The sequence below is a fragment of the Geotrypetes seraphini genome, chromosome 3 (assembly GCF_902459505.1).
Source record: "Geotrypetes seraphini chromosome 3, aGeoSer1.1, whole genome shotgun sequence".
NCBI classification, from domain to species: domain Eukaryota; kingdom Metazoa; phylum Chordata; class Amphibia; order Gymnophiona; family Dermophiidae; genus Geotrypetes; species Geotrypetes seraphini.
The window spans coordinates 329,117,751-329,132,951 of NC_047086.1; the positions used below are offsets into that span (position 1 = coordinate 329,117,751).

At 46.9% G+C, this 15,201-nt stretch overlaps 1 protein-coding gene across 5 annotated transcripts in view; it reads right to left on the bottom strand.

Annotated features, from left to right (window-relative positions):
• PPP4R3B (protein phosphatase 4 regulatory subunit 3B) overlaps positions 1–15,201 on the bottom strand; it is a 234,886-nt gene that overhangs the window by 157,793 nt on the left and 61,892 nt on the right. For 4 of the 5 annotated variants that reach the window (XM_033937914.1, XM_033937913.1, XM_033937915.1 and 1 more), the window contains exon 5: positions 6,757–6,834. The exons of the other annotated variant lie outside the window; for it this stretch is intronic. In XM_033937914.1, coding sequence (XP_033793805.1) covers positions 6,757–6,834 — 78 coding nt within the window. The remainder of the gene's footprint in view (positions 1–6,756; positions 6,835–15,201) is intronic. 5 annotated transcript variants of the gene reach the window in all.

A 15,201-nucleotide genomic window follows, 5' to 3' on the forward strand; every position in this document is an offset into this window, starting at 1 on the left:
GTGTTTTGCTTGTAACAGCTTAAAGTATAAGAAAATTCGCTCTATGCTAGTTTACAGCAACAAATTTTGCTGTCACTTGAATCTATAATATGCAATGACTGCGTGGTGAGGCAATTTTTTTCTTAGGGCTGTAGCTCGTTTTTGCCTTTGTGTCTCTGAGCATATTTTTTTTAATTCTAAGGGGTCCTTTTATCAAGCTGCAGTAGGAGTTTAATGCACGTAATACCACGCGTTAAACCACCTGCCGCACTAACCGCAAACGCCTGCATTGAGCAGGCATTAGTTTTTTAGCCGACCGCAGGGGTTAGCGCGTAATGAAATGTCTGACGCGCTAACCCCGCTAGCACGGCTTGATAAAAGGACCCTAAGTGTGTTTGTTCTAGAAGTATGAATCTCATCATTACACCTTTTGAGTGATTTGATTTTCTGACTTGTGTATGCTTCCCTTTAATCACTCTTCTTAGTAGAGTACCAGTTTTCTGGTTTTCCCCATATACTACTGGACTTAAGTCAACAAATAGTACATAGCAGATTATATACAAAGAACTAGATTAACTAAACTAGGATATAGCAATGTTACTTACCGTAACAGTTGTTATCCAGGGACAGCAGGCAGCTATTCTCACTAGTGGGTGATGTCATCCGACAGAGCCCCGATACGGACATCTTGAAAGCATGTCTTGCTTGAAAAAACTCAGAAGTTTCGAGATGCCCGCACCGCGCATGCGCCAGTGCCTTCCCGCCCGATGTACCGGGCGTGTCTCCTCAGTTCAGGTAGCTAGCCTGAGAAGCCAACCCAGGGGAGGTGGGCGGGACGTGAGAATAGCTGCCTGCTGTCCCTGGATAACAACTGTTACGGTAAGTAACATTGCTTTATCCCAGGACAAGCAGGCAGGTATTCTCACTAGTGGGTGACCTCCAAGCTAACCCCAATGGGATGGTGGGAGAGTTGGCAATTTTAAGAGAACAAATTTTGTAACACTGTTTGGCCAAACTGTCCATCCCGTCTGGAAAAAGTATCCAGACAATAATGAGAGGTGAATGTATGAACCGAGGACCAAGTGGCAGCCTTACAAATCTCCTCAATCGGTGTCGATCTGAGGAAGGCTACAAAGGTTGCCATTGCTCTGACCTTATGGGCTGTGACCTTACAGGGAAGGGATAATCCAGCCTGGGCATAGCAGGAAGAGATACAAGCCGCCATCCAGTTAGAGATGGTGCGCTTCGATACAGGTCGACCCAACTTGTTCGGATCAAAGGAGACGAAAAGTTGAGGAGCAGTTCTGTGAGGCTTTGTGCGATCCAAGTAGAAAGCTAAAGCACGTTTACAGTCCAGAGTGTGCAAAGCAGCTTCCCCAGGATGAGAATGAGGCTTTGGAAAGAACACTGGAAGCACGATGGATTGGTTGATGTGAAATTCAGAGACCACTTTAGGCAGGAATTTCGGATGAGTACGAAGAACCACCTTGTCATGATGAAATACAGTAAACGGTGGATCCGCCACTAGGGCCTGAAGCTCACTGACCCGGCGAGCAGACGTGAGGGCCACCAGAAAGACCACCTTCCAGGTGAGATACTTAAGTGGAGCCTTGTTGAGAGGTTCAAACGGGGGCTTCATGAGATGAGAGAGGACAACATTGAGATCCCAAACCACAGGAGGAGGTTTGAGAGGAGGGTTGATATGAAAAAGCCCTTTCATAAATATGGAAACCACAGGATGAGCAGACAAAGGTTTCCCCTGTAGAGGCTGATGGAAAGCCGCAATAGCACTCAGGTGGACTCGTATGGAGGTAGATTTGAGACCAGACTGAGACAGGTGTAAAAGATAGTCCAATACAGAAGAAAGGGAAGCTCGCTGAGGTTCCGTGGCATTGGAAATACACCAGGAGGAGAATCTAGTCCATTTTTGGGAGTAGCATTGACGAGTAGCAGGCTTCCTGGAAGCCTCCAAGACCTCCCTCACTGCTTGAGAAAACTGGTGAGGAGTTATGTTGAAAGGAACCAAGCTGTCAGGTGGAGGGACTGCAGATTGGGATGAAGTAGTGAACCTTGATGTTGAGTGAGTAGTGAAGGAAACACTGGAAGAAGTACTGGCTCCCTGCTGCTGAGTTGAAGTAGAAGGGAGAAGCAAGGTTGTCTGGGCCACCGAGGAGCAATTAGAATCATGGTGGCATGGTCTGATCTCAACTTGACTAGAGTCTTTTGAATGAGAGGAAAAGGAGTAAACGCATATAGGAAGCGATTCCCCCAACCCAGTAGAAAAGCGTCTGCCTCGGGGCGATGGGGAGTGTAGATCCTGGAGCAAAACTGAGGCAATTTGAAGTTGTGGGGGGCTGCAAAGAGGTCTATCTGAGGCGTCCCCCACTGTGCAAAGACTCGATGAAGAGGGTCGGAGTGGAGCGACCATTCGTGAGGCTGGAGAAGACGACTCAATTTGTCTGCCAAGACATTGTCTTTCCCCTGAATGTAGACAGCCCTGAGGAAGGTGTTGTGGCGGACCGCCCAATCCCAGACTCGAAGAGCTTCCTGGCAAAGAGGGGCCGAGCCCGTGCCCCCTTGTTTGTTGACATAATACATGGCGACCTGATTGTCGGTGCGAATTAGGACCACCATGTCGTGAAGCAGATGTTGAAAAGCTTGAAGAGCATTGAAGATGGCTCTGAGCTCCAGAAGATTGATTTGATGGAGTCGTTCCGCACTGGTCCAGAACCCCTGAGTGCGAAGACCATCCAGATGAGCTCCCCATGCATAGTTCGATGAATCGGTGGTGAGAACTTTCTGGTGGGGAGGAGAGTGAAACAGTAAACCTCTGGATAGATTCGAAGAGGTCATCCACCAGAGAAGAGACTGCCGTAGAGCAGGAGTGACTACAATGTGGCGGGACAACGGGTCGGACACCTGAGTCCACTGAGATGCCAAGGTCCATTGAGGAATTCTGAGATGTAGTCTGGCAAACGGCGTCACATGAACTGTGGATGCCATGTGACCCAAGAGGACCATCATGTGTCTCGCTGAGATGGACGGGCGAGAAGACACCGACTGGCAGAGGAGAAGAAGAGCATCCATGCGCTGAGGAGGAAGGAACGCTCGAAGTTGGATGGTATCCAGGACCGCCCCGATAAAGGGGAGAGTCTGGGTGGGCTGAAGATGTGACTTGGGAAAGTTGATCTCGAAGCCCAAGTTCTGCAGGAAACAAATCGTAGTCAAGGTCGCCGAAATGACCTCTGGAGCCGACGGGGCCTTGATGAGCCAGTCGTCGAGGTATGGAAACACCTGGAGACCCATGTTCCGGAGTGCAGCGGCCACCACCACCAGACACTTCGTGAAGACTCTGGGCGAAGAGGAAAGGCCGAATGGAAGCACTCGATACTGCAGATGTAGATGTCCCACCCGAAATCTGAGGAACTTGCGGGAGGCCGGATGAATCGGGATGTGAGTGTAGGCCTCCTTGAGGTCCAGAGAGCATAACCAATCGTTCTGCTCGAGGAGGGGATAGAGAGAGGCAAGGGTCAGCATACGGAACCGCTCCTTGACCAAAAACTTGTTGAGGACTCGAAGGTTCAAAATGGGCCGCAGATCGCCCGTCTTCTTCGGAACCAGGAAATACCGGGAGTAAAACCCTTGGTTCTGCTGATCTAACGGAACCGGCTCGACGGCCCGAAGCCGAAGCAAAGCCTGAGCCTCCTGGAGAAGAAGAGCGGTCTGCGTTAAGTTGGAAGGATACTCTCTTGGAGGGTGGTCCTGGGGGACCCGTTGGAAATGAAGAGAGTATCCCTCTCTTACGATGGTAAGGACCCAAAGGTCTGTGGTGATTGACTCCCATCGATGACAAAAATGATGGAGACGACCCCCTATGGGAAAAACAGGGGAAGACAGAACGTTGGTTATGCTCCCTGGAAGAGAGTCAAAAAGGCTGAGTAGCCTTGGGTGCAGCCGGCATCTGAGGCTTCTGCTGAGTCTTCTGAGGAGGCTGTCTCTTCGCAGGCTGTCTCGCAGGAGGAGTCTGCCTCGGTTGATAACGCCGCTGGTAAATTTGAGGCGGTCTAGAGGGACGAGACTGCTGAGGCTTCGGTTTAGGACGCAGAATAGACTGAAAAGACTTTTCATGGTCCGACAGCTTTTTAGTAACAGTTTCTATAGACTCATCAAACAGATCCGCTCTTGCACAAGGTACATTTGCAAGTCTGTCTTGGAGGTTCGGATCCATATCGATGGTTCGAAGCCACGCCAGGCGACGCATGGCGACCGAACATGCCGCAGCTCGAGCCGAGAGCTCGAAGGCATCGTAGGAGGATTGCATCAGTTGAAGACGTAACTGGGACAGGGTCGCCACCACCTCTTCAAACTGGAAACGAGCCTGAGCATCGATGAAAGGAATGAACTTGCGGAGCACCGGCAAGAAGAAATCCAAGTATGAAGAGAAGAAAAAGTTGTAATTGAGCACTCGAGTCGCCATCATCGAGTTTTGATAGATACGTCTACCAAACTTATCCATCGTTCTCCCCTCCCTGCCCGGAGGCACGGAAGCGTAGACTTGGGAGGGATGAGAACGCTTGAGAGAGGACTCGACTAGAAGGGACTGATGAGAAAGTTGAGCTCCCTCAAACCCCTTGTGGTGAACGATGCGGTATCGAGCATCCAGTTTACTGGGAACTGCAGGCATGGAATACGGTGTCTCAAAACAGCGCATGAAAGTCTGGTCCAGCAGTTTATGCAGAGGAAGCCGAAGTGTCTCCGCCGGAGGGTGAGGCAAATGCATGGTGTCCAAATACTCTTTAGAATATTTAGACCCAGTGTCCAAAGTCACATCCAAGTCATCCGCCATCTGTCGGAGAAAGGATGAGAAAGACAGTTGGTCTGCCAAGGCCGGCCGACGAGACGGACTAGAAGAAGTGGAAGCCTCCGGGTCCAGGGAGAGCTGAGATCGGCATGGAGAATAGGAGGTAGATGGTTCCTCGTACTCTGGCCCCTCCGGCTGGGACACATCCGACGAGGAGTACCCCAAACGCTGCATCTTTTTCTGCGGAGACACCTCCGAATGACGTGAGGAGTGCCGAGAAGAGTGCCGAGATCGATGCCCCTCCCGGTGACGGGACAGAGAACGAGATCTTCTATGCATCGATTGATCCTTCGAAGCCTCAAAGGAATGGATAGGACTCAATGCAGTGGATCGCAGAGGTGGCAGAGATGCGGATTCACGCAGCGCCACCCATGTCTGGTATGGAGTGCGGAAGAACTCCTCCTGCGATGCAGTATGCCCAGGACTACGATTATCAGGAGCCGCCCTAGCACCCTGTTGTCGTGGAGGTGTGATGGGCTCCAAAGGCGGCATTTCAGGAAGGGAAGCCCTCCTGGAGGATTCCGCCGCCCTCCGCCGATCCCCCTCGTCGAGCAGAGAGATCGAACGACGAGGAGGAGGGAGAGGGGGCGGACCGCCCCCTGAAACCGGGGTCGGAATCTCACCCTGAATGTTGGCGATAAGCCGGGGTCCCATAGTTTGCATAAGCTCGACAAACTGAGCTTCTAGCAGGGATCGAAGCGAAGCCGATATGGAGGGATCCGCACCGAAAGGGGGTCCTCCTGCACGGTCTTCGCGTTCCTTCGTGGCCAAGTGCTTCTGCTTGCTAGCTTTAGGCACTTTGATGACCACGGGAGGGACAGTGGAAGGCGGTACCTGAACCGAGGAGACGGAGGCAGGCGCCGATGCTGAACTCGAAGCTGAAGCCGGGGCAAACGATGCGGGCTTCACGATGCTCGATGCAGGAGTCGCAGATGTAGGTTTCAAATGGACCGGCGAAACCTCAACAGCCGCAGCAGCAGAGATGTCCTTGGCAGTCTCCATCTTGAACATCGACTCCCAGAGCAAGCAGCGCCGCTTAAACGAGCGCGCAGTGAGCGTGGAACAAGGCCGGCACGATTTCGGAACGTGTTCCGGACCAAGAATCTGAAGGCAGCGTCGATGCGGGTCCGTCAGCGAAATCGCACGCTGGCACTTGCTGCACTTTTTAAAACCGGTGATTGGTCGGGACATAGGCCGGAAAATCGACGCTGCAAGGTCGAAGGCGCTAGGCCGCAGCCACGAGGCCGGCCCGGCCGAACCGCCGGAAGAAATAATTTTTAACTTTTTTTTTTTTTTTTAAAGAAAATAAAAGTGAAATAAATTTAAAGAAATAAACAAAAACGCGTGTTAAAGAAGGCAAAAAAACTGAAATTCAGTCAGCGCAGAATGAAGACAAACTTCTCAGCTCCGCGGAAAGAAAAGAACTGAGGAGACACGCCCGGTACATCGGGCGGGAAGGCACTGGCGCATGCGCGGTGCGGGCATCTCGAAACTTCTAAGTTTCTTCAAGCAAGACATGCTTTCAAGATGTCCGTATCGGGGCTCTGTCGGATGACATCACCCACTAGTGAGAATACCTGCCTGCTTGTCCTGGGATAAACATAAATATTAAGACGTTATCCCATTATTAACTACCAAGATTGAATTTCTGAAACAAAACAGTTTTAAGTGCTTTTTTTAACTCCTTAACTGCATTAGGCCTAGCTCAATGTTGTATGCTAACATAAATAACTGTATCTAGCAGTCTCTTAAATTTGTGAACCTTTGGATATGCTTGTTTTACATGTAATCAACTTAGGTTTTAAGCAAAATAGAAAATTTAAAATAAAAAAATATTCCTGCGAGACAGAGCTAACAGAAAATTGAACACACACTGCACTTAAGTAGTAGAATGCGTCCAGAAAGAGAAAACTTACCAGTTCAAGTCTTTTGCTGTCATCTGTAGCATCATCAGTTAACTGTGCAAAAACTTCAGACAAAAATTTCTCATCCTCCTGTATAACACAGAATTACTCATAAAACAGAAATATAAAACAAAAGCCTGCAATACAAAAGATTCCATTTTAAAGGATTGTGACAAGTAACTTCAAAAACAGGAAATATTGTATGTAGGAACTACAAAGCAAACCATGAATTTCAGAATTAGATCGTGATATGGAACATTAATACATTTTGTCACTTAAGAAATATTAAGACATTCCCACATGTAAAAAATATTGTTATACAGTGGTACCTCGCAAAATCAGCACCTCGGAGATCCGAGAATATCGGAGAGAACGGGAACCCGAAGGCCTTGAGCATGCGCAGATGTTCAAGGCCCAGCATAAAGAAGGCAATCTTCGGGCACCGGCATGTCCTGTGCATTGGTGACGGTGCCAAATGGGGGGTAAGGAATGTGATCGGGTGGGTGGGTGCCTGGGGGATGCCGAATCGCGGCGGGGGGGAGCACCGGATCGCGGAGGGGGGGAAGGGAGCCACAAGCGGGGGGATGGTGGATCAAGCGGGAGGACGACACGAGTGGGGGGATGGTGGATTATGCGGGTGGAGGCCTTCATGAGCGGGTGGAGCAATGCCGGTTCTTGGGGGGGTAGAGCAGCGCCGCTGGCCTCAGGGGGTGGGGGTGGGTGGGAACGAATCAAGCGAGTTTCCCTTAGTTCCTATGGGGAAACTCGCTTTGATATACGAGTATTTTGGTTTACGAGCATGCTTCTGGAACGAATTATGCTCTAAACCAAGGTTCCACTGTATACAGAAATAGCCTTTTATAAATTGGTCCAGACTATATACCCATAAACGTATGCACTATATACCCATAAACTTATGCTGTAAGTATCTAAGTTTATATACTGTATTTTTTGCTCTTTAATACGTACTTTTTTCCCCAAAAAAGTGGGTGGAAATAAGGGTGCGTCTTATGGAGTGAATACTAACTAACCCCCCCCCCTCCCCTACCTTCATTTCTCCGGCGGTATGGGCGATCCAGCACTGTAGGGCAGGAGCTTTCAGCCTCCTGCCCTTCCATCCGGCTTTCTCCCCAGGCAGCGTCAGTCGGAGCGGCAAGAAGGCAGGCGCGAGTTTTTCGCTTCCTGCCTTGCCGCTCCATGAATGGTGGTCCAGCGCTGTAGGGCAGGAGCTTTCAGCCTCCTGCCCTTGTCTCCTGCATTCTCCCACCCACCCCCCCACCCCGAGCGGCAGCAGCAGAGCGGCAAACAGGCAGGTACAAGTTTTTCTCTTCCTGCCTTGTCCCATGCTGCTCTGTGAATGGCTGCCCCAGTTCTCGCAGTCGGAGTTAAGGTAAGTGGGGATCCTGCCTGCCTCAGGGTGGGGGGCCCAGCCTGCTTGCCTCGGGTTGGGGGGCCCTGTCGTGAGGGGGAGGGGTGGCCCTGCCTGCCTGCCTGCCCTGCCACTAGTCTTCTAGGCCTGTCTGTCACTAGGCCGCTAGGCCTGCCTGACTACCACTAGGCTTGACTGGCCTGTCCTGGCCTAGCACTAGACCACCAGAGGGGGGGACAGGGTACAGAGCCTGGCAGGGAGGGGGACAGGGTGCTCATATATCTGGCAAGGAGTGTGGGGTTGGGTGCAGAGCCTGGCAGGGAGAATTCTTAGGGGTGTTGCTGGGAGGGAGTTAGCGTTTATAAACCCTTCATAAAATAAGCACATATATACAAGTCAAGTCAGGAAACCTTTGTTTACTAACAGAAAGAGTACGTGCGTGCAGTTGCTGTGAGGTAGTAGAGAAAAAATGCACATACCTTTCCTTAGAAAATTGGGGCAACCTATGCGCAAACCTGCCATATGTTAGATGGTTTCATATAAAATTACCCTCTCAGTCATTTTGTGCTACCATTTCCATGAACAGTAATCAAATGGCTTCATTCATGTTTTTAAGGCTTCATTTTGATAATGTCTAACTTTAACTTGAAAGTAATGATAAAAGTGAGCTTCTGAAGTAAGCAATGTCACCACCTTGGATGCTGCATAAGCCAGTAGTTCTGTTCAGCCTCTCCAAACTTACCTGTTACCATTTCTGTTCCTGTTATGTTTGTACTTTTTTCTTTTTGACTAAAACCAATAAACTATTTGAATAGCCTCTCCAAACTTAAAGAAACTAGACAATGCCACATCTTCCCTAGCTTCCTACAGGATGCCTGTATTAACTGAAGTGTGCTGTGTAACTGCCCAATAACTTCTAAAAAGAAACCAGTTAATCTTCAAGGAATAGTTCTACAATGGGACCTGCATGCTGTGACATGACAGATCAAATATGGCATTGAGTGACCATATGCAGCGTAAAGCATTGGGAGAGAAAGGTGATGGACTCCAAAGTGATAAGCAGATCTCACCAGTGTGTTTAAAAAGCTATTTGGAAATCTAAAAAAGGATATCATAACAGTGTGATCTGATTGCTATCCTGTCTGTGGACTTCCAATAGAGATTATAAAATTAAGGAAGCACATTGAGGATGCAGAGGTACAACCTGACAACCAGGCAAAGAAATTCTCCTCCTTCTACCTCAATCAAGTGTAACTCCTCATAGTACCAGGCAAACCTTGCCCTGATCTCATCCTCATTAAAGATCATCTCTCCCTGCCTTGACTAAGGATCATCTGCTCTTTCAACTGGACCACTAGAAACTTACTATTCTGAATACTTCTGCTCAAAGGGCCTGATTCTTTAAACAGCGTCCCAATTGTAGGCGGCGGTAGGTGTCCTACCATCATTTAACGAACCGAGATGCATTTTTTTTTTTTTAAATCAATTGAGCAAAGGATGCCTAAAATGTAGGGGATCGCATACATACGGAGACGTATAGGCATGCATATAGACACAAGGCCGGTGAAGGCATGGTTTATGCTGGAAACTTGTTCCCTCTAAGCTGAGCAGGTGTCCTCCAGCTGCATTGCTACCACTAGGGGGTGGAATATTTTCAGTCGCTAAGGACAGGTATGTTCCCTGGAGTCCTGCAGAACTTGCCTGTCCCTCACAATTGAAAAATGTGACAGTAAAACAGCACCCTCTATTGGTGAGACTGTGGGTGGAGGACTCCTGCTCAGCTTAGAGGGAACAGTGGGGAAGTGGCCTTTGGCATCCATAGGCTTGCCTAACTGCTTCTCATAGGTACAAGTCAGACGCCATAAATGTAGGCCTGTAAAATGCTGGCCTACATTTAAGGCGTCTGTAGAAGAAAATAGATGTGATTCTGGACACAGCACCTACCAGTGATTGATACGCAGTAGGCACCCATTTTGCAGGTGCCATTTCCAGAATCAGAATCAAAATGTCTGCTTCATTTTAAGTAGATACAGATACACCTTCTCAAACTTTCCTTGAGCTGAAGACAAAATGCCAGCAGTCTCTTTTGCAAGGCTTCAAAGGGGAGTCCTAGTACTGTGACACTGTTCCCTTGATTTGGGAAAGCAGCAATTTGTTATCTTATGGCTAGTTAGGCATTTTTGTTTAGTTTTCAAGTTTCATCTATTTTTGGCTAAAAAGATCTAAATGGTGTACAATAAAATGTAAGGATTAGGAGAATAATCTAGATGAATGAATAAACTCTCATTCTCACCAATCTCATATTATAGCCTCTGCTCCATTGGGAAGGATACCTAATCTAATTAGAAGGAAAAGTTTACTGAAAGCAGCATGTTTTGAGCACTCATATCTTGGGAATGATGATTCTGAACAAATGTTTCAAGATAAAATGTTCCGAAGGATAGGGATAAGTGGACTAATATAAGAATATCGAATGAAATTAAATTCATTCTGTACAAAGGAACGTTATACCAACAGATTTTAACTAGAAAATTGAAGAACATGTCACATTAATCCACACATATCGTACATAGAAGCTAGATTATTACAATAATCTATTAAAACCCAATTAGAGACTTCAACAGGCTCAGAATGTAGCAACTAGTCTTTTAATAAATGAGACCACCATAATCACATTTCTTCGTTTTGGAAAAACTTCATTGGTTGCCATGGATTGTTTGATCTATTTTAAGCTTAGGGCTTCAAGTTAATCACAGTTAATGCTGCAAAAAATGCATTAATTATTAATCACAATTAAAAAATTAATCATGTTGGAGGGTCTGTCTCCTTTAAACATCTCTTCTGTTTTCTTCCATTATCAAAATCCTCTAGTGGAAGGAAAGCAACCCTGCACATGAGTTTATGGCCCCAGAGAAACCTGTCCAGCAACTGTCACTCTAATGAAATGAGCAGGCCCTTAACCTTTTCCTATCGTGTGTCCTGGATGACGGGACATTCCAAAAATATTATTGCCATCGTATGTCCCATACTAATAAAGATACACTTTCACCAGAAAGATATAAAAAATGTCATATAAGAAGTGAACAGTGCTGCTGTAGTTTAAATAAAAGGAGTTTCAAAAAAATGGAGGAAAAGCCTCAGACTGGAACCCTCCCACCACCACAATGGTGGTCCAAGGTGGTTGGGCGATCACCTCACTGGCAAAAAACCTCCATTTGCTCTCCCACAATATAAAAACTTTAAGCAGGGCTGTTTGTGCAAAAATGATAGAAGAAACTTTCAACTTATCTTCGGTTGATCGGTACACCGACGGTGGCCAGCGTTTCACAAGTCTGCTGCCTCAGGGTGTAAAACGATCCGATCAAACTTTAAATGGGATGCGGTTCGGTGTCCCATTTAAAGTTTGATCGGATCATTTTACACCCTGAGGCAGCAGACTTGTGAAACGCTGGCCACCGTCGGTGTACCGATCAACCGAAGATAAGTTGAAAGTTTCTTCTATCATTTTTGCACAAACAGCCCTGCTTAAAGTTTTTATATTGTGGGAGAGCAAATGGAGGTTTTTTGCCAGTGAGGTGATCGCCCAACCACCTTGGACCACCATTGTGGTGGAGGGAGGGTTCCAGTCTGAGGCTTTTCCTCCATTTTTTTGAAACTCCTTTTATTTAAACTACAGCAGCACTGTTCACTTCTTATATGACATTTTTTTGTATCTTTCTGGTGAAAGTGTATATTTGAGCATTATTAAATTTTCACACATCCGAGTTGATCTTGCCATACTAATAAAGAGCCAGGAACACAAAATATTTGAATTTACAGACTTATGATTTATTTACATTATGTTTACAATATAAACATAATGTAAATGATAACGGTGAATAATACAAAACTTTGCTAAAATAATTACGATTGGAACTAGCGTAACATAAAATGTATTATGATAGGAAAAGGTTACGGTAAATGTTTGCAGAGACCTCCAAGAATGGAATCCCCATCAGAAGTCTCCTCCTGAGTGAATACAAAAATGCAAAGAGCCAGAGTCCTGCTCCAGGAAGCAAGCTCTTTCCTCATCTTCATGCAGTTAAGGAGGAAACCCAAGAGGAAACCATCATGCACTGCATCTACATTCCATATGTCACAAGTGGGTCCACTGTCATAGTGAGGGCTCTGAACATGCTCAAAGCCTTCACTGTGAAACTGGACCTACCTGTGAACCCTGGCTAGGCACCCCCTTGAAAACCCTGGAGCAAAACCTTAAATAATCAGATAGTGATTGAACATACAGGGCCCTGAATCATCACCTTCATCTCCCCTTCCCTATAGTAGGAAGAAGAGAGCCCAAAGCCCTGCAGGAATCTGAAGCAAACTGCACCAGAGCCAACGATGGTAATCTAATGACAAAATGGCCATTGTTCTGCCAAAACCAGTTCCTCAGAAATCCCAGTGAAAGCCTACTGTCTGACCTTATCAATAATCCAGCTGTATCTGAGATGACCAGAGTCGCCCATGGAAGAAATTACTCTCTCTCACAAATGGGACAATAGGAGCCATCTGTGCTACTAACATGCTGACTCCCATTTGTCCCAGCATGCTAAGCTTTGTACATGGTTGGTGGGAGCACATCTGGAGGCCCCGGCCCTTGGTGGGAAGGGGTGTGTGTTGGTTTTAATTCATAAAGGCCTTCAGCTGACGACCCATAGAGTAATACGGGATTCCAATGGGCGCTATCTTATTGCCTCCGTCTCTCTTAATAATATAGGCCTTTACTACTGTGTAACGTCTACGCCCCTAACAATCCTTCCGCTAGGTTCTTTCGGAGACTATGTAATCAATTGCTGCAATTTGGGGATATTCCGCTAACAGTGGGGGGAGATTTTAATAAAGTCCCTGACCCGAAAGTGAATCGTTCTGTCTTCTGGAAGGGAGACTACTAAGAGTTGTACAGGGGCTTTGTTATTGGAAGATTCTTTGGGGCTGCTAGATATATGGCGAGTATTACACCCTTAGAGTGGGATTACTCTCATCTCTCCCAGGCGCATGGGACGCTTTCCCGTATTGATCTCATTCTTATTTCTCGTGAATTACTCCTCACAGTGCAGGAGATAATGATGAGCCCTATTGAGATTTCAGATCATGCTTGGGTGGGACTTCGTTGGAATTGGGGGGATCCCTGGGACAGTCGGCAAGGGAGCTTTCCTTGCTATTTGTACCAAGATGTTTGATTTATGAGTTTGATGCAAAAGTGGAAGGACTTTCAGCATACCAATCGGGAACATCAGGACGATCCCATTCTTTACTGGAAAACTGCGCAGGCAGTGTTGTGCGGGGAAATTTTAGCATTTGTGGCTCATCGGTCTAAGATGCATCATAAGATTATCCTTGGCCTGGAATGTCAAGTGACATTGTTGCAGAGGCAGTATGGTCTTCAGGCTTCTTTGTCACTTTGGAAACAGTTGTTGGAGGCCCATCAGGAATTGAACGAGTTACTGCATCATGGGGCACTGAGAGCATGGACTTATTATAAATTTCAGTTATTTCACTTTGCCAATAAAAGTAGTCGCCTATTGGCCCGCTTGGTAAATTCACAAAAGGGGCATGAGGGCATTACTGCTCTTCGAGATTCGCAAGGTATTCTCCATCATCAGACTGCGAAGGTTAGTGATTTTTTCACAGCATTTCTTTGTAGACTTATATGCTGATCCAGGGTCGGAAGTTCTTGATTGGCAAGTGTATTTGGGCAGTCTGGATTTGTCTAGCCTGTCTCCTAGAAATTCGGCCACTTTAGAGAGTCATATATCAGCTGAGGAGGTGGAGTGGGCGGTCCAGGCTAGTCCTTTGGGAAAGGCACCGGGACTGGATGGATAAAGGGGTGAGTTTGACTGAGGTTGCTCCGGTATTGGCGGAGGTTTTCAATTTGAGTTTGGCTAAAGGTTTCCTGCCCCGTTATTTGAATTTAGCGCAAATCATTGTACGTCTGAAGCCAGGAAAGGATCCGACCTTACTAGAATCATATAGACCAATCTCCTTATTGTGTGTCGCTCATACCTATACAGGCTCTATGTGACTTACAGAGGGAGGGATTAGAAGAGGGCAGGGAGGACTATGGGGCTAGAAAGGAGGGAGAGGAGAGAAGCATGTGAGTTCTGTAATCAAAGGGAAGAGTTTTACAGTTTCTTCTGAAGTGGAGGTGCAGTTAATTTTTACTGAGAAAAGCTTGTAGGTTAAGTTGTCAAAGAGGAAGGTTTTCAACTTCTTCCGGAATAGGGTGTGACTAGTTTCTGTTCGGATCACTTCTGGTAGGGCATTTCAAGTTTTTACGCCCAGGAATGTAAACATGGAGTGGAACACTCGCCTGTAATGGAAATTTTTTTGTGTACAGCAGATTTAGTTGTATTTTATTAATGAGTCTCCTGGAGGTGGACCAGGCCATTAAGAATAGTAGGGTGAGAGGGGTGGCTGAGTTTCCATGGTTATGTGGTGTAAGATGCATGATATTTTGCAGTATATCCATGATGGGATGGGTTGCCAGTGCAGTAGTTTGAAAAAGGCAGAGATCGAGTCGTATTTCTTTAAAATGAAAATTAGTCTAACATCCGTGTTTTGGATGAGTTACAGTTTGTGGACTAGGGTGATGTTGATTCCCATGTAAGCAGAGTTACAATAATCCAGCTGAGGCAAAACCATCAATTGGACGATCAGAACAAAATGGTGTTGATGAAAGTATGGTTTAATGAGCTTTAGTTGACACATGGTGAAGATGGCCTTTTTCTGGAGGTTGGAGATTTGTGGTTCCATCGTGAGCGTATCATCCAGGATGCAGCCTAGCACTTTAGAGGAATTACGAGGCTAAACTCTTGGCTAAGGTTCTTGCTAATTGCTTGGCCCGGATGCTTCCCTCTCTGGTATCGGAACAGTAGGTGGGCTTTGTAAGAGATCGACCAGTGTCTAAAAATATCAGACATATCTTGTTGGCCCTGGAAAGGGCGCATGCGGATGGTAGCCCCTCCTTTCTTATTAGCTTTGATGCCCAGAAGGCCTTTGATCAAGTACAGTGGAGCTACCTCTTTGCGGTGCTTTGGGCTTATGGG